The sequence below is a fragment of the Leucoraja erinacea genome, chromosome 13 (assembly GCF_028641065.1).
Source record: "Leucoraja erinacea ecotype New England chromosome 13, Leri_hhj_1, whole genome shotgun sequence".
In the NCBI taxonomy this organism is placed as follows: Eukaryota; Metazoa; Chordata; class Chondrichthyes; order Rajiformes; family Rajidae; genus Leucoraja; species Leucoraja erinaceus.
In genome coordinates this window covers 53,087,264-53,107,620 of record NC_073389.1, presented here as the reverse complement: position 1 = coordinate 53,107,620, position 20,357 = coordinate 53,087,264, and the positions used below count along the sequence as shown (strand labels likewise).

At 51.4% G+C, this 20,357-nt stretch overlaps 1 protein-coding gene across 1 annotated transcript in view; it reads left to right on the top strand.

Moving 5' to 3' along the window:
• Positions 1-19,531, top strand: part of abcg1 (ATP-binding cassette, sub-family G (WHITE), member 1) — a 38,001-nt gene extending 18,470 nt beyond the window's left edge. The window contains exons 4-15 of the mRNA XM_055645242.1: positions 385-517; positions 3,318-3,368; positions 4,926-5,071; positions 5,844-5,967; positions 7,326-7,440; positions 8,068-8,216; positions 9,026-9,127; positions 10,476-10,644; positions 14,535-14,635; positions 15,254-15,412; positions 16,500-16,618; positions 17,980-19,531. Coding sequence (XP_055501217.1) covers positions 385-517; positions 3,318-3,368; positions 4,926-5,071; positions 5,844-5,967; positions 7,326-7,440; positions 8,068-8,216; positions 9,026-9,127; positions 10,476-10,644; positions 14,535-14,635; positions 15,254-15,412; positions 16,500-16,618; positions 17,980-18,208 — 1,597 coding nt within the window. The 3' untranslated portion in view covers positions 18,209-19,531. The remainder of the gene's footprint in view (positions 1-384; positions 518-3,317; positions 3,369-4,925; positions 5,072-5,843; positions 5,968-7,325; positions 7,441-8,067; positions 8,217-9,025; positions 9,128-10,475; positions 10,645-14,534; positions 14,636-15,253; positions 15,413-16,499; positions 16,619-17,979) is intronic.
• Positions 19,532-20,357: the final 826 nt, after the last annotated feature.

The following is a 20,357-nucleotide window of genomic DNA, read 5'->3' as shown; positions in this document are numbered from 1 at the left end:
TGTGGCCCCTGATTCTGGACTCCCCCAACATCGGGAACACGTTTCTTGCCTCTAGTGTGTCCAAACCCTTGACAATCTTATATGTTTCAATGAGATCTCCTCTCATCCTTCTAAAATCCAGAGTGTACAAGCCCAGCTGCTTCATTCTCTCAGCATATGACAGTCCCGCCATTCCCGGGAATTAACCTTGTAAACCTACGTTGCACTCCCTCAATAGCAAGAAAGTCCTTCCCCAAATTATCACTAAACTAAACTACACTAAACAGTGTTTCTGACTTTTTCTGGTTATATCTGGCAGTATTATTGGAAGTCCATTTGTTAATAATCCTTTAATGTCGGGTTGAGATACTGATCATGCCTTGTTCTTTGTGATCCTTCGTACAGAGAGACGGGAATGAAAGGCCAGGTCTTGATCAATGGCCGTCCTCGCGAGCTCCGATCCTTCCGCAAGGTCTCCTGCTACATCATGCAAGATGACATGTTGCTCCCCCACCTCACCGTCCAAGAGGCCATGATGGTAGGTCAATGCCGCTGCCACCCTGTACCACTGCAACATGTTGCATACGCCTGGCTCCATTCACTTGAGCCTACATCTCAGGAGCACCTTCATAAAAACATAGAAATTAGGTGCAGGAGTAGGCCATTCGGCCCTTCGTGCCTGCACCGCCATTCAATATGATCATGGCTGATCATCCAGCTCAGTATCCCGTACCTGCCTTCTCTCCATACCCTCTGATCCCCTTAGCCACAAGGGCCACATCTAACTCCCTCTTAAATATAGCCAATGAACTGTGGCCTCGACTACCTTCTGTGGCAGAGAGTTCCAGAGATTCACCACTCTCTGTGTGTCATCTCGGTTTTTAAAGGATTTCCCCCTTATCCTTAAGCTGTGACCCCTTGTCCTGGACTTCCCCAACAGCGGGAGCAATCTTCCTGCATCTAGCCTGACCAACCCCTTAAGAATTTTGTAAGTTTCTATAAGATCCCCTCTCATTCTCCTAAATTCTAGAGAGTATAAACCAAGTCTATCCAGTCTTTCTTCATAAGACAGTCCTGACATCCCAGGAATCAGACTGGTGAATCTTCTCTGCACTCCCTCTATGGCAATAATGTCCTTCCTCAGATTTGGAGACCAAAACTGTACGCAATACTCCAGGTGTGGTCTCACCAAGACCATGTACAACTGCAGTAGAACCTCCCTGCTCCTATACTCAAATCCTTTTGCTATGAAAGCTAACATACCATTCGCTTTCTTCACTGCCTGCTGCACCTGCATGCCTACTTTCAATGACTGGTGTACCATGACACCCAGATCTCGCTTCATCTCCCCTTTTCCTAGTCGGCCACCATTTAGATAATAGTCTGCTTTCCAGTTTTTGCCACCAAAATGGATAACCTCACATTCATAAACTCGTACAGCATGGATTTAAGGCATCGCTCTGTTTGGAGATAGCACAGACTTCGATTGATACAGCTTGGAAGCAGGCCCTTCGGCCCAACTTCCCCAACATGTCCCATCTACACTAGTCCCACCTGCCTGCCTTTGGCCCACATCCCTCTCAACCTTTCCCCATCCATATATATCTGAATGTTTCATAAACGTTGCGATAGTACCTGCCTCAATAGACAATAGACATTAGGTGCAGGAGTAGGCCATTCGGTCCTTTGAGCCAACACTGCCATTCAATGTGATCATGGCTGATCATCCCCAATCACTACCCCGTTCCTGCCTTCTCCCCATATTCCCTGACTCCGCTATTTTTAAGAGCCCTATCCAGCTCTGTCTTGAAAGCATCCGGAGAACCTGCCTCCACCACCCTCTGAGGCAGAGAATTCCACAGACTCACAACTTTCTGTGTGGAAAAAGTGTTTCCTCGTCTCCATTCCAAATGGCTTACTCCTTATTCTTAAACTGTGGCCCCTGCTTCTGGACTCCCCCAACATCAGAAACATGTTTTCTGCCTCTAGCGTGTCCAAGCCTTTAACAATCTTACATGTTTCAATGAGATAGCCTCTCATCCTTCTAAACTCCAGGGTGTATAATCCCAGCAGCTCCATTCTCTCAGCATATGACAGTCCCGCCATCCCGGGAATTAACCTTGTAAACCTATGCTGCACTCCCTCAATAGCAAGAATGTCTTTCATCAAATTAGGGGACCAAAACTGCACACAATACTCCAGGTGTGGTCTCACTAGGGCTCTGTACAACTGCAGAAGGACCTCTTTGCTCCTATATTCGATTCCTCTTGTTATAAAGGCCAACATGCCATTCGTTTTCTAAACTCCAGGTGTACAAACTCCAGCTACTCTCAGCATATGACAGTCCCGCCATCCCGGGAATTAACCTTGTAAATCTACCTCAACTACCTTCTCCAACAGCTCCTTCCATACACTCTCCACCCTCTGTATAAAATAGATTACCCCTCAGATTCCTAGTAAATCTTTCCCCCCCCTCTCGCCTTAAACCTATGTCCTCTGGTTCTCGATTGTCCGACGCTGGGCAAAATACTCTGTGCATTTACCTGATCGATTCCTCTCTTGAGCTTATACACGCAGACTGGATAGCACGCAACAAAAAAGCTTTTCATAGTATCTTAGTACACGTGACAATGAACTATAGTCAACCATACTGACATTAGATCTGTGTACAGACGCTGACATTGGAGACATGGAAACATAGACAATAGGTTCAGGAGTAGGCCATTCGGCCCTTCGAGCCTGCACCGCCATTCAATATGATCATGGCTGATCATCCAACTCGGTATCCTGTACCTGCCTTCTCTCCATACCCCCTGATACCTTTAGCCACAAGGGCCACATCTAACTACCTCTTAAATATAGCCAATGAACTGGCCTCAACGACCTTCTGTGGCAGAGAATTCCACAGATTCACCACTCTCTGTGTAAAAAATGATTTTCTCATCTCGGTCCTAAAAGACTTCCCCCTTATCCTTAAACTGTGACCCCTTGTTCTGGACTTCCCCAACATCAGGAACAATCTTCCTGCATCTAGCCTGTCCAATCCCTTAAGAATTTTGTAAGTGTCTATAGGATCCCCCCTCAATCTTCTAAATTCTAGCGAGTCCAAGCCAAGTCTATCCAGTCTTTCTTCATATCAAAGTCCTGCCATCCCAGGAATCAGTCTGGTGAACCTTCTCTGTACTCCCTCTATGGCAAGAATGTCTTTCCTCCGATTTGGAGACCAAAACTGTATGCAATACTCCAGGTGTGGTCTCACCAAGACCCTGTACAACTGCAGTAGAACCTCCCTGCTCCTATAATCAACTTGTGGTGACATGGTCTTCGTTATGTTTCAGGTGTCAGCAAACCTGAAGCTCCAGGAGAAAGATGAAGGCCGGAGGGAAATGGTGAGGCCCATCTTGAACTTGAACCTAGCTCCTCCTGACCCAAAGATGGACACAAAAAGCTGGAGTAACTCAGCGGGACAGGCGGCATCTCTGGAGAGAAGGAATGGGTGTGGCATTTCGGGTCGAGACTCTTCTTCAGAAGGGTCTCAACCCAAAACGTCACACCCATTCCTTCTCTCCAGAGATGCTGCCTGTCCCGCTGAGTTACTCCAGCTTTTTGTGTCTATCTTCGGTTTAAACCAGCATCTGCGGTTCTTTCCTTACATATTCCTCCGGATGCCATCTCCCTTCCCAATATAATGCCCGCCCTACATAATGGCTGCATGTCGAGTGGATAGTTCGCCTGATCCAGAGGGCAGGCAACTTGGGTCCATCAAACACTGGTCCAACCACCAATAAGCAAAAGGATCTGCCGATCATAGGGTGTCACGGTGGCGCAGCGGGTAGAGTTGCTGCCTCACTGCGCCAGAGACCCTGGTTCGATCCTGACTACGGGCGCTGTCTGTACGGAGTTTGTACGTTCTCCCCGTGACCTGCGTGGGTTTTCTCCGGGTGCTCCGGTTTCTTCCCACACTCCAAAGACATACAGGTTTGTAGGTTAATTGGCTCCGGTAAAATTGTAAATTGTCCCCAGTGTGTCTGATAGTGTTAGTGTACGGGAGGGAATCGCTGGTCGGCGCGGACTCAGTGGGCCGAACGGCCTGTTTCCGCGCTGTATCTCTAATGTCTAAAGTCAAGGTTCGTTTTCCTAAATTCCCGGAGATTACAGGCCAAAACTGCTCAGCTTTCCCTTGTGGAACAATCCCTTCATCCGGAGTACCAGCCCCTTGCAGGCACAAGGAACTGCAGATGCTGGTACACAAAAAGAGACAAAGTGCTGGAGTAACTCAGCGTGTCAGGCAGCATCTGTGGAGAACGTGGGTAGATGACATTTTGGGTCGGGAACCATCTTCAGACTAATCGTGGTTGATGCGAGGTGTCACCAAACTTCTGAATTCTCTGGGGTGGAACCCTCTCCAAGACAGACGTGAAGCTCACCGTTTGACCTGTTTTTACAAAATGTTAAATGGTCAGCTTGACATAGACTACAAAACCTACACCAAACCCAAACCAATTAGGAGCAGACGAGGGCATTTGATCCAATTTGTGATCCCAGTTACCAAGACAGCAATTCGTTCTTCCCCCGCACAATTAAAGCATGGACTAGTCTTCACCCTACTATAGTTACCCAACCAGATGCAACTACATTTAAGGTAGCTCTTTCTTCCCAATAACCCTTTCTGGTTTAAGTCCTCCCTCCACCACCTCCAGTTTAAATTCCTTTTGGAATATTTTGGAGGACCAAGAACCAAGGACAAGGGGAGAAAGCTGGAAGAGAGGAAGTGCAGGCAATATCTCACCTGTAGGGGGCGTCTCAAGTCTACTCCGCCATTCGATCATGGCTGATCTAGCTCTCCCTCCGAACCCCATTTTCCCGCCTTCTCCCCATCACGCCCGACACCCGTACTAATCACTTGCGAAGTTGTAAATCTCATAGCCTCTTTGACCTGTGTACAGGTGAAGGAGATTCTCACCGCTCTGGGACTGCTGGAGTGTGCGAACGTCCGCACCGGAAGCCTGTCCGGAGGCCAACGCAAGCGTCTGGCCATTGCCCTCGAGCTGGTGAACAACCCCCCTGTCATGTTTTTCGACGAGCCGACCAGGTAGGTTTTGCTCAGCCTCGGCGCAGAGGGTAAAGCAGTGACCCCCCCCCCCCCCCCCCCCCCCCCGTTCGATCCCGACCTCAGGTGCTGTCTGTGTGGAGTTTGCACATTTGTACAGTGTGGGGAAAACAGTCCCTTCGGCCCAACATGCCGACTACACACATTAGCGACGCAGTGGCGCTGGTTTCCGATGGGAACGGTGACGGATGCACCACACATCTCTGTCCTCCAGTTCCTGCGGACTTCTGGAAGTCTAGGATTTAGGTGTGTGTGTGTCTGTGTCTGTGTCTGTGTCTGTGTGTTTTATCATCATTCCTTACATTGCTCGCAATTCAGACTGAAGAAGAGACTCGACCCGAAACATCATCCATTCCTTCTCTCCAGAGATGTTGCCGGTCCCGCTGAGTTACTCCAGCGTTGTGTGTCCATCTGCAAATGACATCATGCGCTCCAGACGGCCGTGAGGAGGCTTGATGATGCGCGAGACCGTTGCACGTCAGTCACTACCGGCCTGTCGCGTAAATGGCGGCCCAAGTGGGACTGGCCCTGAAGGCTGTGACCTCTAGTCCTAGACTCTCCCACTAGTGAAAACATCCTCTCCACATCCACTCTATCCAAGCCTTTCACTATTCTGTACCTTTCAATGAGGTTCCCCGCGCCCCATTCTTCTAGACTCCAGCGAGTACAGGCCCAGTGCCGACAAACGCTCATCACAGGTCAACCTGTTCATTGGCGAGGACCAATTTCAGCTTGTGTGTGTGTTTGGTTGCAGTGGGCTGGACAGTTCGTCGTGTTACCAGGTTCTGTCTCAGATGAAGTCCCTGGCACAAGGTGGACGGACCGTGATCTGCACCATCCACCAGCCCAGCGCCAAGCTGTTCGAGCTGTTCGACAAGGTAAGGCACAACGCACAAGGCAATGCATTTCGTTGTCTCTGTACTGTACACTGACAATGACACTGACAATTAAAATTGAATCTGAATCTGAACTCTGTTTCTCCTTCCGCTGGCCTTGCCCCAAGTGACGGGCTGCTCCCTGCAGTTCACCACTGCCCCCTCGCCTCCTGTCCGACAGTCCCGCCCCCCCGTAGGTAGTCAAGCTGATGGGGGGGATTCTATCTATCTCTCTCTGGCTGGAGTGAGAAGGCTGGCTGAACAGGTGAGACAGCACCAGGGTGCAGAGGCCCAGCGGTAGAGTTACTGCCTCACAGTGCCAGAGACCCATGTTCGATCCTGACTATTGGTGCCAATAGACAATATGTGCATGGGGGAGGCCATTCAGCCCTTCGAGCCAGCACCGCTATTCATTTTGATTATGGCTGATCATCCCCAATCAGGACCCCGTTCCTGCCTCCTCTCCATATCCTCTGACTCCGCTATCGTTAAGAGCCCCATCTAGCTCTCTCTTGAAAGTATCCAGAGAACCGGCCTCCACCACCCTCTTAGGCAGAGAATTCCACAGACTCGCCACTCTCTGTGAGAAAAAATGTTTCCTCGTCTCCGTTCTAAATGGCTTGCCCCTTATTCTTAAACTGTGGCCCCTGGGTCTGGAGTCCCCCAACATCGGGAACATGTTTCCTGCCTCTAGCGTGTCCAAACCCTTACAAATCTTATATGTTTCAGTAAGATCTCCTCATCCTAAATTCCAGAGTGTACAAGCCCAGCCGCTCCATTCTCTCAGCATATGACAGTCCCGCCATCCCGGGAATTTACCTGATGAACCTACGCTGCACTCCCTCAATAGCAAGAATAGTTCTCTGGATGCTTTCAAGAGAGAGCTAGGTAGGGCTCTTAAAAATAGCGGAGTCGGGGGATGTGGGGAGAAGGCAGGAACGGGGTACTGAATGGCTCGAAGGGTTGAATAGCCTACTCCTGCACCTATTGTCTATTGATTGTGGATGATCAGCCATGATATCACAGTGAATGGCGGTGCTGGCTCGAAGGGCCGAATGGCCTACTCCTGCACCTACTGTCTATTGTCTATGTATCTGTGACCAATTGAATAAAAACTCCAAATACAAAATTCAAATTCAATTTCTCTAAGCTCCAGTTCCAATTGCAGTGCTGTAATTGTTATATGGTTATAAGACAGTCCACCTCCCTTGTTCAGCCCTGAGCCTCCGTAGTCGCTGCTATGTATGGCCTGATGTTCAAGCCCCCTTGTTAAGGAAGAAAAGGAAAGAAAGAAGGTAGGGCGATCGAGGGGTGAAGTAAATTGCCTTTAACTCGAATGTTATCCCTTTCTTTCTACCCAGCTCTATGTCCTGAGCCAGGGACAGTGCATTTACCGGGGAAACGTCTGCAGCCTGGTCCCTTATCTCAAGGAGATTGGTCTACACTGTCCCACCTACCACAACCCTGCTGACTTCGGTGAGATCTCGCGCGGTGAACGGCCTGCGGTTGGTTATAAAGCAACGCAAGGATCTTATAGAAACATATAAAATTATAAAAGGACTGGACAAGCTAGCTGGAGAAAAAAGTTCCCAATGTTGGGCGAGTCTAGAATCAGGGGCCACAGTCTTGGAATAAAGGGGAGGCCATTTAATATTGAGGTGAGAAAAAACTTTTTCACCCATAGTTGTGAATTTGTGGAATTCACGCAATTCACAGAGGGCAGTGGAGGCCAAATCACTGGATGGATTTAAGAGAGAGTTAGATAGAGCTCTAGGGGCTAGTGGAGTAGAGACTCTGGTTTGATCCTGACCTCGGTTACTGTATGCAGGAAGTTCGTACGTTCTCCCCGTGACCTGCGTGGGTTTTCTCCGGGCGCTCTGGTTTCCTCCCACGCTCCAAACGCGTACGGGTATGTGGGCTAGTTGGCTTTCGTCAATTGTAAATTGTCCCTCGTGTGTGTAGGGTAGTGCTAGCGTACGGGGGAGTGGGGGGGGGATGCGCGGACTCAGTGGGCCGAAGGGCTTGTTTCCGCGCCGTGTCTCTGAAGTCCGGAGGCTTAATCGGTCTGGCGCGATGGCTGACGCTTCGTGCTTGCTCCCGCAGTGATGGAGATCGCGTCTGGGGAGCACGGGGAGCAGAACCCCAGGCTGGTCACAGCAGTGCAGGAAGGGAAGTGCGACGCCGACTGCAAGGACAGAGTGAGTGAGGACAAGGATCTGAGTCCCATGCCTTGGCATCGACCATCCATCGAGGTAGGCCCCCCCCCTCCCCCCTCCCCCCCCTCCGCTCCATCCCTCCCCCCCCCTCCACCAACCCCCATCCCCCCTCCCCCTCTCTCCCCCTCGCCCCCCTCTACCCCTTCCCCCCCCCCCTCTACCCCCCCCCCCCTCCCCATCTCCCCCCCCTCCCCTCCACCCCCCCATCAACCCTGTGGACCGGATGGGCCGAAGGGCCTGTTTCCGCGCTGTATCTCTAAACTAAAAAAACACATGAGGGTTTTTCTCCGAGATCTTCGGTTTCCTCCCACACTCCAAAGACGCGCAGGTATGTAGGTTAATTGGCTTTGTAAGTGTAAAAATTGTCCCTGCTGTGTGTGTGTGTGTGTGTAGGATAGTGTTAATACGTGGGGATCGCTGGTCGGCGCGGACCCGGTGGGCCGAAGGGCCTGTTTCCGCGCTGTACCTCTAAACTAAACTACTATCAAGATCCATGACGTGGCCCGTGACTGATCCCGGGATTGGCCAGAGTATCTTCTCAGAGCGTGCTAATTTAAAAAAAATCTTAAATTTTTTTTAGGCAACTAATTTGTCGCCACATGTTCGCCGGTGGTTGCTGCCAAAAGCCATAGTGTCTTTCTGATCGCCGCTAAATTTTCAACATGTTGAAAAATCTTCGGCGAAAGTAGTGGGCTTGACGCCAATGAGCGTAGCTTGACTTCTCCTGTCGCCAGGGTGGCGCAGTTTGCCGCCGGTTTTTCGGCGACCCGCTACGACCATGACAGTCACCGGCAAAAATGGTCAAGTGGGACAGGACCCTAAGTCTCATCTTTTGTCTTTTCCAGGACCCGTCACCGTCGGAAGGCTGCCACAGCTTCTCGGCCAGCTGCCTGACACAATTCTGCATTCTCTTCAAAAGGACGTTCCTCAGCATCATGAGAGACTCGGTAATGGCGGCGACAATGGCGGCATCCACTCACCGTTCAACGCGGCGTCACATAGCACGGAAACTGTCTGTGGTCCAAGTTGTCCATGCAATAGACAATAGATGCAGGAGTAGGCCACTCGGCCCTTTGAGCCAGCACCAACATTCAATGTGATCATGGCTGATCATCCACAATCAGTACCCCGTTCCTGCCTTCTCCCCATATCCCCTGACTCTGCTATCTTTAAGAGGCCTATCTAGCTCTCTCTTGAAAGCATCCAGAGAACCGGCATATAATTCCACAGACTCGCAACTCTCTGTGAGAAAAAGTGTTTCCTTGTCTCCGTTCAAAATGGCTTGCCCCTTATTTTTAAACTGTGTGGCCCCTGGTTCTGGACTCCCCCAACATCGGGAACATGGTTCCTGCTTCTAGCGTGTCTAAACCCTTAATAATCTTATATGTTTCAATAAGATGCCCTCTCATCCTTCTAAATTCCAGAGTGTACAAGCCCAGCCGCTCCATTCTCTCAGCATATGACAGTCCCACCATCCCGGGAATTAACCTTGTAAACCTACGCTGCCAACAAAAATGCCCCATCCACTTTGGCTCCACCTGCCCGCGTTTGGCCCGTATCCCCCTAAACCTTTGCATGCACTTGTTCAAATGTCTCTTAAATGTTGTTAGTCATAAAGCATAGCCTACGCCGACTAACATGCCCCATCTGCACAGGTCCCATCTGCCCCTGTTTGGCCCATATCCCTGTAAACCTTTCCTACCTATGTACCCATCCAAACACCTTTTTAAATGTTGTTATAATATCTTATAGAAACATATAAAATTATAAAAGGACTGGATAAGCTTGTTGCAGGAAACATTTCCCCAATGTTGGTCGAGTCCAGAGCCAGGGGCCACAATCTAAGAATAAAGGGCAGGCCATTTAAAACTGAGATGAGAAAAAAAGTTTTCACCCAGAGAGTTGTCAATTTGTGGAATTCCCTGCCACAGAGGGCAGTGGAGGCCAATTCACTGGATGAATTTAAAAGCGAGTTAGAGCTCTGTGGGGCTAGCAGAATCAAGGGATATGGGGAGAAGGCTGGCACGGGTTACTGAGTGTGCATGATTAGCCATGATCACAAAGGAAGAGGCGGAGACTGGGCTTTGGGAGAGATGGGAAGGGTAGGGGAAGGAGGGAGAAAGCAAGGACTACCTGAAATTGGAGAAGTCCATGTACATACCGCTGGGGTGTAAACCCGTAGTCGGGATCGAACCTGGGTCTCTGGCGCTGTAAGGCAACAATCCCACCGTGCCGCCCCAAATCCCTTCAGCTCCTTCACTACAAGCACCAGAATGGTTTGTGTTGTGTGTTTAGGTGCTGACTCACCTGCGCATCATCTCACACCTTGGCATCGGCCTGTTGATCGGTCTCCTCTACCTGGGCATCGGCAACGAGGCCAAGAAAGTGCTGAGCAACTCTGGCTTCCTCTTCTTCTCCATGCTCTTCCTGATGTTCGCTGCCCTCATGCCCACTGTCCTCACCTGTAAGTATCGTCGCGCACACACACGCGCGCGCCTCGAACAGCCCGTGTAGACGCTGGTTTATTCTGAAGATAGACACAACACGCCGCGGTAACTCAGCGGGTCAGGCAGCATCTCTGGAGAAAAGGAATCGAGTCAAGTCAAGTCTTTTATTTCTATAGCACATTTAACAAAACAACTTATCCTTGAACTGTGACCCCTTGTTCTGGACTTCCCCAACATCGGGAACAATCTTCCTGCATCTAGCCTGTCCAACCCCTTAAGAATTTTGTAAGTTTCTATAAGATCCCCCCTCAATCTTCTAACTTCTAGCGAGTACATAGAAACATAGAAATTAGGTGCAGGAGTAGAGGCCATTCGGCCCTTCAAGCCTGCACCGCCATTCAATATGATCATGGCTGATCATCCAACTCAAAATCCCGTACCTGCCTTCTCTCCATACCCTCTGGTCCGCTTAGCCACAAGGGCCACATCTAACTCCCTCTTAAATATAGCCAATGAACTGGCCTCGACTACCCTCTGTGGCAGAGAGTTCCAGAGATTCACCACTCTCTGTGTGAAAAAAGTTTTTCTCATCTCGGTTTTAAAGGATTTCCCCCTTATCCTTAAGCTGTGACCCCTTGTCCTGGACTTCCCAACATCGGGAACAATCTTCCTGCATCTAGCCTGTCCAACCCCTTAAGAATTTTGTACGTTTCTGTAAGATCCCCTCTCAATGTCCTAAATTCTAGAGAGTATAAACCAAGTCTATCCAGTCTTTCTTCATAAGATAGTCCTGACATCCCAGGAATCAGTCTGGTGAACCTTCTCTGCACTCTCTCTATGGCAATAATGTCCTTCCTCAGATTTGGAGACCAAAACTGTACGCAATACTCCAGGTGTGGTCTCACCAAGATCCTGTACAACTGCAGTAGAACCTCCCTGCTCCTAACGTTATACAGCACTGGTTCATAAATTAAGTACATACATACATATACATACAGCCCTCCCTCAGAGGACGTCAAGAAACGCTTGAGAGTAAAGATGAGTTTTTTAGTGGGCGGGTCACGGTGGCGCAGCGGTAGAGTTGGTGCCTTGCAGCGAATGCAGCGCCGGAGACCCGGGTTCAATCCCGACTACGGGTGCTGTCTGTACGGAGTTTGTACGTTCTCCCCGTGACCTGCGTGGGTTTTATCCGAGATCTTCGGTTTCCTCCCACACTCCAAAGACGTACGGGTTTGTGGGTTAATTGGGCTGGTATAAATGTAAATTGTCCCCAGTGTGTGTAGGATAGTGTTAATATTCGGCGATCGATGGTTGGCATGGACCTGGTGGACTGAAGGGCCTGTTTCTGCGCTGTATCTCTAAACTAAACTAAATATGAGGTTTTGGGTTGCGACACATTTTTAGTTTAGTTTAGAGATGCAGCGTGGAAACAGGCCCTTCGGCCCACCGAGTCCGCTCCTACCAGCGATCCCCGCACACTAACAGCACCCTACACACATATAGGAACAATTTACAATTTTGCCAAGGCAATTAGCCTATAAACCTGTACGTTTTTGGAGGAGACTGGAACTCCCGGAGAAAACCCACGCAGGTCACGGGGAGAACGTACTGACAATGGCCGTGGTCAGGATCGAACCCGGGTCTCTGGCGCTGTAAGGCAGCAACTCTACCGCTGCACCACCGTGTCCTGCCTTACTTCAGACTGAGAGTTTGGGAAGAGGGAAAACAGAGGTAGGAAAAGGTACGGAACAAATCGGAGTCGGCGCCGATGACCAAGGAAAGGTGGAGCCCACAATGGTCCATTGTTGGCTGCGGAAGAGGTGATGGCGAAGGGATACGAACAGTGAAACTAGCAGGACGACTAGGGTGGGGGAGGAACAGAGAGAGAGAGAGAGAGAGAGAATGCAAGGGTTAATTGAAATTGGAGAAATCAATATTCATGCTGCTGGGTTGTAAGTTGCCCAAGTTAATAGTTTCACTATTCGTATCTGTATCTTTTCATACCTCTCGTTTCCCTGTCCCCTGACTCTCAGTCTGAAGAAAGGTCTCGACCCAAAACGTCACCTATCCATGCTCTCCAGAGATGCTGCCTGACCCGCTGAGTTACTCCAGCACTTTGTGTCTATCCCCTGGTTATATGGTGATGTTAGATTAGCCACGTGCTGCTGGTGATTATTTAGTTCAGTTTTGACCCAACATGGAAACAGGCCCTTCGGCCCATCGAGTCCACACTGACCATCGATCACAGTTATCACACATTTTGCATCCACTCCCTACACACTAGGGGCGATTTACAGAGGGCCGATTAACCTACAAACCCACACGTCTTTGGGATGTGGGAGGAAACCAAAGTCGCCCATTGGAAACTGTACGGTCACAGGGAGAATGTACAAACTCCGCACACAGGCAATAGCCGAGATCGGAATCGAACCTGGGCCTCTGGTGTTGCGAGTCAGCGGTGTTGTCTACCAGCTGTCCTAAAGGGGCTGTCCCACTTGGGTGACCTAATCCGCGAGTTCTGGCGAGTTTGCCCTCGACTCGTACTCGCAGCAAGGTCGACTCGAGGTCCTAGGAGGTCTTCGTAACTCTCCTTCATGCTCGAGAGCAGTCCCCGCGTACTCGAGACCTCTGCTAGGTCGCGGAGTATTTTTCAATAGGTTACAAAATGCCCACGAGTAAAAAAAGGTCGCCATGGATAAGATCGATACTTTTTTTACTCGTAGCTTTAGTCGAAGTAGGTCGTAGTAGGTCGGCATGTTAGTCGAGGGTAGTCGAAGGTAGTCGTAGATAGTCTTCATCATAGTGGCAGGGAGGTCGAAGGAGATCATCTTCACTCTCCACTATTGGGTGTCCAATTTTCCCGAAGTTAGTCGCATTTTTTTCAAGCTCTTCCAAACTCGCCAGTTAGGTTGCCACAGTGGGACAGCCCCTTAAGATTGATTGGAGCGATCTTGGCTTATGTGCGACCTCAGGGTCATCTCATCGCCCCGAAGGCTGTCGAACTCTTTGTCACGGATGGCTGTGGAAGGCCAAGTCAATGGATATTTTTAAGGCATAGATAGATTCTTGATTAGCACGGGTGTCAGGAGTCATGGGGAGAAGGCAGGAGAATGGTGTTAGGAGGGAGAGATAGATTGATCCACATTATACTACATCTGCCCACTCTCCCGACCGACCCAAGTCACCCTGCAGCCTCATAGCATCCTCCTCACACCTCACACTGCCACCCAGCTTTGTGTCATCCGCAAACTTGGAGATGTCACATTTAATTCCTTTGTCTAAATCGTTAATATATAATTGTAAATAACTGGGGTCCCAGCACTGAGACTTTTGATTGATGGGTATTTGATTAGTCAGGGGTGATGGGGAGAAGACAGGAAACATAGAAAATAGGTGCAGGAGTAGGCCATTCGGCCCTTCGGGCCTGCACCGCCATATGATCACGGCTGATTATCCAACTCTGTATGGGGTTGGGATTTTTTTTAGTTTAGTTTAGAGATACAGAGCGGAAACAGGCCCTTCGGCCCACTGGGTCCGTGCCGACCAGCGATCCCCGCACACTAACACTATCCTGCACCCACTAGGGACAGTTTTTACATTTGCCAGGCCAATTAACCTACAAACCTGTACGTCTTTGGAGTGTGGGAGGAAACTGAAGATCTCGGAGAAAACCCACGCAGGTCACGGGGAGAACGTGCAAACTCCGTACAGACAGCGCCCATAGTCGGGATCGAACCCGGGTCTCCGGCGCAGCTTTCGCTGTAAGGCAGCGACTCTACCGCTGCGCCACCAGAGCTAGATCAGCCATGATTGAATGGCGGAGTGGACTTGATGGGCCGAATGGCCTAATTCTGCTCATGGAACGTGGAAACTTATGGGGTTTGTTCTGTCTCTTTCCTCCTTGCAGTTCCGCTGGAGATGGGAGTGTTTCTGCGGGAACACCTGAATTACTGGTACAGCCTGAAGGCCTACTACATGGCAAAGACAATGGCTGACGTTCCCTTCCAGGTATGGCAACCTGAAAGAACTGCAGATGCTGGTAAGATCGAAGGGAGACACAAAGTGCTGGAGACACTCAGCGGGTGAGGCATCATCTATGGAGAGAAGGAATGGGCGCCGTTTCGGGTCGAGACCCTTCTTCGTAGATGCCGCCTTACCTGCTGAGTTTCTCCAGCGTTTTGTGTCTAACTGCAACCTGATGCTAATTTTAGAGATACAGCACAGAAACAGGCCCTTCGGCCCCACCGAGTCCGCACCGGCCAGCGATCCCCGCACACTAACACTATCCTACACATACAAGGGGCAATTTACACGTACACCAAGCCAATTAACCTACAAACCTGTACGTCTTTGGAGTGTGGGAGGAAACCGAAGGTCTCGCAGAAATCCCACGGGGAGAACAAACGTACAAACTCCGCACAGACAGCGCCCGTAGTCGGGATCGAACCCGGGTCTCCGGCGCTGAAAACGCTGTAAGGCGGCAACTCTATCGCTGCGCCACCGTGTTCCCAACGGCAAAAGTGTCCCTGAATTAGCAGAAGGATTACACAACTGCAGCGCTGATGTACTCCTCCATTCCAAATTGTTTCATGTTCTGGCCCGTTGTGTGTGTGTGTGTGTGCGCAGGTGATGTTCCCCGTGGCGTACTGCAGCATCGTCTACTGGATGACCGCTCAGCCCTGCGAGGCTCACCGATTCATTCTCTTTGCGGCCCTGGGCACAATGACATCCCTCGTGGCCCAGTCCCTGGGCCTCCTGATAGGGGCAGCCTCCACATCGCTTCAGGTCAGTGGTCAAAGGCTGATCTTGCATCGTCAACCCTCTTCATCTCTCTCCCGCTCCCTCCCTCTCCCTCTTCCTCTCCCTCCCTCTCCCCTCCCTCCCTGTCCCTCTCTATCCCCCTCCCCCCTCCATCCCTCTCCCTCTCCCCTCTCCCCCCTCCCTCTGCCCTTCCCTATGCCCCCCTCCCTCTCCCCCCCTCTCTCTCCCCCCTCCCTCCCCCCCCTCCCCTCCCCCCCCCCTCCCCTCCCCCCCCCCCCTCCCCTCCCCCCTCCCTCCCCCTCTCCCTCCCCCTCCCCCCCTCCCTCTCCCTCCCCCCCCTCCCTCTCCTTCCCCTTCCCCCTCCCCCTCCCCCTTCCCTCTTCCTCCCCCTTCCCTCCTCCTCCCCCTTCCCTCTTCCTCCCCCTTCCCTCTTCCCTCCCCCTTCCCTCTTCCTCCCCCTTCCCTCTCCCTCCCCCCCCTCCCCTTCCCTCCCTCTCCCCCCCCTTCCCTCTCCCTCCCTCCCCTCTCCCCGCCCCCCTTCCCTCTCCCTCCCCCTCCCTCCTCCCCCCTTCCCTCTCCCTCCCTCCCCCCCTCCCTCTTCTTTCCCCCTTCCCTCTCCCTCCCCCCTCTCCCTCCCCCTTCCCCTCTCCCTCCCCCCTCCCTCTTCCCCCCCTTCCCTCTCCCTCCCCCCCCTCTCCCTCCCCCCCCTCTCCCTCCCCCTTCCCTCTCCCTCCCCCCTCCCCTCCCCTCCCCCTCCCTCCTCTCTCCCTCCCCTCCCCCTCCCCCTCCCCTCCCCCTCCCCCTCCGCCCCCCTCCCTCCCCCTCTCCCTCTCCCTCTCCCTCCCCCTCTCCCCCCTCCCTCCTCCCTCTCCCCTCCCTCTCTCGTTCCCTCTCCCTCCCTCTCACCCTTCGTCCCTCTTCCCCTCCCTCTCCCCACCCCTCCCATCCCTCTCCCTCTCCCTCTCTCACCCTCCCTCCTCTCCCTCTCCCTCATCCCTCTCCCTCTCCCTCTCCCTCTCCCTCTCCCTCTCCCTCTCCCTCCGCCCCTCTCCATCCCCCCCCTTCCCCTTTGTTCATCAGGTTGCATTAACCCTTTACTTGCCGTCCGCAGGTGGCTACGTTTGTGGGACCGGTGACGGCCATCCCAGTGTTACTCTTCTCCGGATTCTTTGTCAGTTTTGACACCATCCCCAAATACCTTCAGTGGATGTCCTACATATCGTATGTCAGGTAGATGCAAGCACGCAAACATCGCGGGACTTCCCCCAATAACAGGAGCTGGCACGCACAGGGTCTCTTGCCCAGAGTAGGGGAATTGTGAACCAGAAGGCATAGAAACATAGAAAATCGGGGCAGGAGTAGGCCATTCGGCCCCTCGAGCCAGCACCGCCATTCAATATGACCGTGGCTGATCATCCAAAATCCCCCAGTACCCCATTCCTGCTTTCTCCCCATATCCCTCGATTCTTTTAGCCCCAAGAGCTAAATCTAACTCTCTCTTGAAAACATCCAGTGAATCGGCCTCCACTGCCTTCTGTGGCAGAGAATCCCACAGATTCACAACTCTCTGGGTGAAAAGGTCTTTCCTCCACTCAGTCCAAAATGGCCGACCCCTTACTCTTAACCTGTGACCCCTGGTTCTGGACTCCCCCAACTTGGGGAACATTTTTCCTGCATCTAGCCTGTCCAATCCCTGAAGAATTTTCGATGTTTCTATACGAATCCCTCTCATCCGTCTAAATTCAATTTCTAAAGGACATGAGTTTAAGGTGAGGGGACAGAGAAAGATTTAATAGGAACCTGAGGGGCAACTTTTTCACACTTAGGGTGGTGGCTGTATGTATGGTATGAGCTGCTGGAGGAGGTCGTTGAGGAAAAATTGAGAGACATTTGGTGTCAGATGCTGGTTTAAACCGAAGATAGACACACAAAGCTGGAATAACAGCGGGTCAGACAGCATCTCTGGAGAGAAGGAAGTGGCGTTTCAGTCTGAAGAAGGGTCTCGACCCAAAACATCACCCATTCCTTTTCTCCAGAGATGCTGCATGACCCGCTGAATTACATTAGACAATAGGTGCAGGAGTAGGCCATTCAGCCCTTCATCCACCCGTTCCTGCCTTCTCCCCATATCCCCCGACCCCGCTATCTTTAAGAGCCCTATCCAGCTCTCTCTTGAAAGTATCCAGAGAACCGACCTCCACCGCCCTCTGAGGCAGAGAATTCCACAGACTCACAACTCTCTGTGAGAAAAAGTGTTTCCTTGTCTCTGTTCTAAATGGCTTGCCCCTTATTCTTAAACTGTGGGGCCCCTGGTTCCGGACTCCCCCAACATCGGGAACACGTTTCCTGCCTCTAGCGTGTCCAAACCCTTATTAAAAGTATATGTTTCAATGAGATCCCCTCTCATCCTTCTAAACTCCAGAGTTGGGACCATTTTCCAAGGAATAGGGGACGTCCTCAGACTGGCGAGACGAGGTTACTCCAGTCTTGGCCGTCGTGTGGGCACGGAAGGTGGGCCGAAGGGCCCGCCGCCGTGCTGTTCCAGGCTCCGCGCTCCGTGAGTGATTGACCGCGTTGTGTCTCCCGCGCAGGTACGGCTTTGAAGGCGTCATCCTGTCCATCTACGGGCTGGACCGCGAGGACCTCCACTGCGAGGAGGCCGCCACCTGTCACTTCCAGAAGTCGAAGGCCATTTTGAAAGAGCTTGACGTGGAGCACGCCAAACTTTACGTCGATTTTATTGTCCTCGGCATCTTCTTTGTCTCCCTCCGCCTCATCGCCTACTTCGTTCTGAGGTACAAGATCCGAGCCGAGAGGTAATAAAACAACGAAGAAAAAAAATCGTCCGCCCGACTTCACGGGCGGAAAACAGGCGAATCCGCTTGGCTCACTGCCGTGACTGTTGACCTCAGGACTGAACTTTGCCCTCAGGATCAAATGGCGCAAAAAAACAAAAAAAAACTCCCTCTGGCTTGAGTGTGGGACTTGGCTACTTGTTCACCTTCCACCATCACCCACAAGACATCGTCACCCTGCTGGAAGACAACCCCTTCCCTAAATGTTTTCACGTGCCAAATATTATCGTCTCAAGACGGGCTCCGCCAATTCTCTCCTCCGTTTCGTTCAGGCCATCCGACTTCCTGGGGTGATATCGCCATGTTAAACAGCAGACCATCTTGTCCCTACTGCTGTATAGTCAGGGGAAGTTTAGTATTCATGCGAACAGTCGCTGGTGGGGGGGGGGGGGGTCAGATAAGGTGGGTGTAGAGCAGGAAAATTGGATTATCGGGAATAGCCAATAGGTGCAGGAGTAGGCCATTCGGCCCTCCGAGCCAGCACCGCCATTCAATGTGATCATGGCTGATCATCCCCAATCAGTACCCCATTCCTGCCTTTTCCCCATATCCCCTGACTCCGCTATCTTTAAGAGCCCTCTCTTGAAATTATCCAGAGAACCGCCCTCTGAGGCAGAGAATTCCACAGACTCGCAACTCTCTGTGAGAAAAAGTGTTTCCTTGTCTCTGTTCTAAATGGGTTACCCCTTTATTCTTGAACTGTGGCCCGTGGTTCAGGACTCCTCCCAACATCAGGAACATGTTTCCCGCCTCTAACGTGTCCAAACCCTTAATAATCTTATGTTTCAATAAGATGCCCTCTCATCCTTCTAAACTCCAGAGCATTCAAAACCATTCTCTCAGCATATGACAGTCCCGCCATCCCGGGAATTAACCTTGTAAACCTACGCTGCACTCCCTCAACAGCAAGAATGTCCTTCCTCAAATTAGGGGACCAAAACTGCACACAATACTCCAGGTGTGGTCTCACTAGGGCTCTGGTGTACAACTGCAGAAGGACCTCTTTGCTCCTATACTCAACTCAACAGTTGTTCCCGACCCAATATCGCAACTCCTGTGTCTCTCCCAACTCAATTGGGTCCCGTCTTCTCCAGACGAGGCCTAGTGCTTGCTCAAAAGAACATTTTGAAAAAAAAAAAATCCTGAATGGAATTGAAAAGGCCGTTTTCGTAAATCGATGAGCGGTTGGATTGGGGACGTCTCAGCTGGAAGAAGGTCGGACAGCTTCCACCTTCTTCTCTCATCTCGGTCGTGTCGGTGGTTGGACCAAGGCAACTGGACGTTTTGTGGGGGGGGGGGGGGTGCAGAGCAGTGCGCGCCCCCAGAGTTTTGTAGTCATCATTATCATCATCATCTTCCATCTCTAACAGTAGCCCAAGTTGCTTCAACCCATCGCCAGGAACCTTGTCTGAGAATACTTGCCAGTCAGTAACCTACAAGCAACAATCAATGCAAACCGAACCTTACGATGAAACCTACTTTCAGTTCTGCCATGTGGCAGAAATAGTTGTTTTTTTTTGTCACGCCCTCCACCTCTGTAGGTGACGAGAAGGCATTTTTAAGTTATTGTAAATAATTTAGATACCTAGAATTCAATGCACTTGAATTTCTTGCACGCTTTAATGCAGTTATGTCAATGTGGGCAGAATATTGTCTCGTCTGATGTTGATATGGGTCACGGTGATGTCGTCGCAGTTTGGAGCAGGGTCTCGAAACAAAACGCCACCCATCCTTTTTTTCCTCCAGAGATGCTGCTCGCCTGACCTGCTGAGTTACCCCATCACTTTGGGTCTATCGATCTTGTACCTACTTGGGGAGGTCAAACTTTGAAGGGTTGAAGGTCGTCTGGCGGCACGGTGGCGTGGCGCAGCGGTAGAGTTGCTGCCGTACATCACCGGAGACGCCCAGGTTCGATTCCGGTTACGGAGTTTGCACGTTCTCCCCGTGACCCGCGTGGGTTTTCTCCGGGCACTCCGGTTTCGTCCCACACTCCAAACATGTGCAGGTCAAATTGTACAAATTGTCCCGAGTGTTACTGTGCGGGGATCGCTGGTCGGCGCGGGGATCGCTGGTCGGCGCGGGGATCGCTGGTCGGTGCGCCGAAGGGCCTGTTT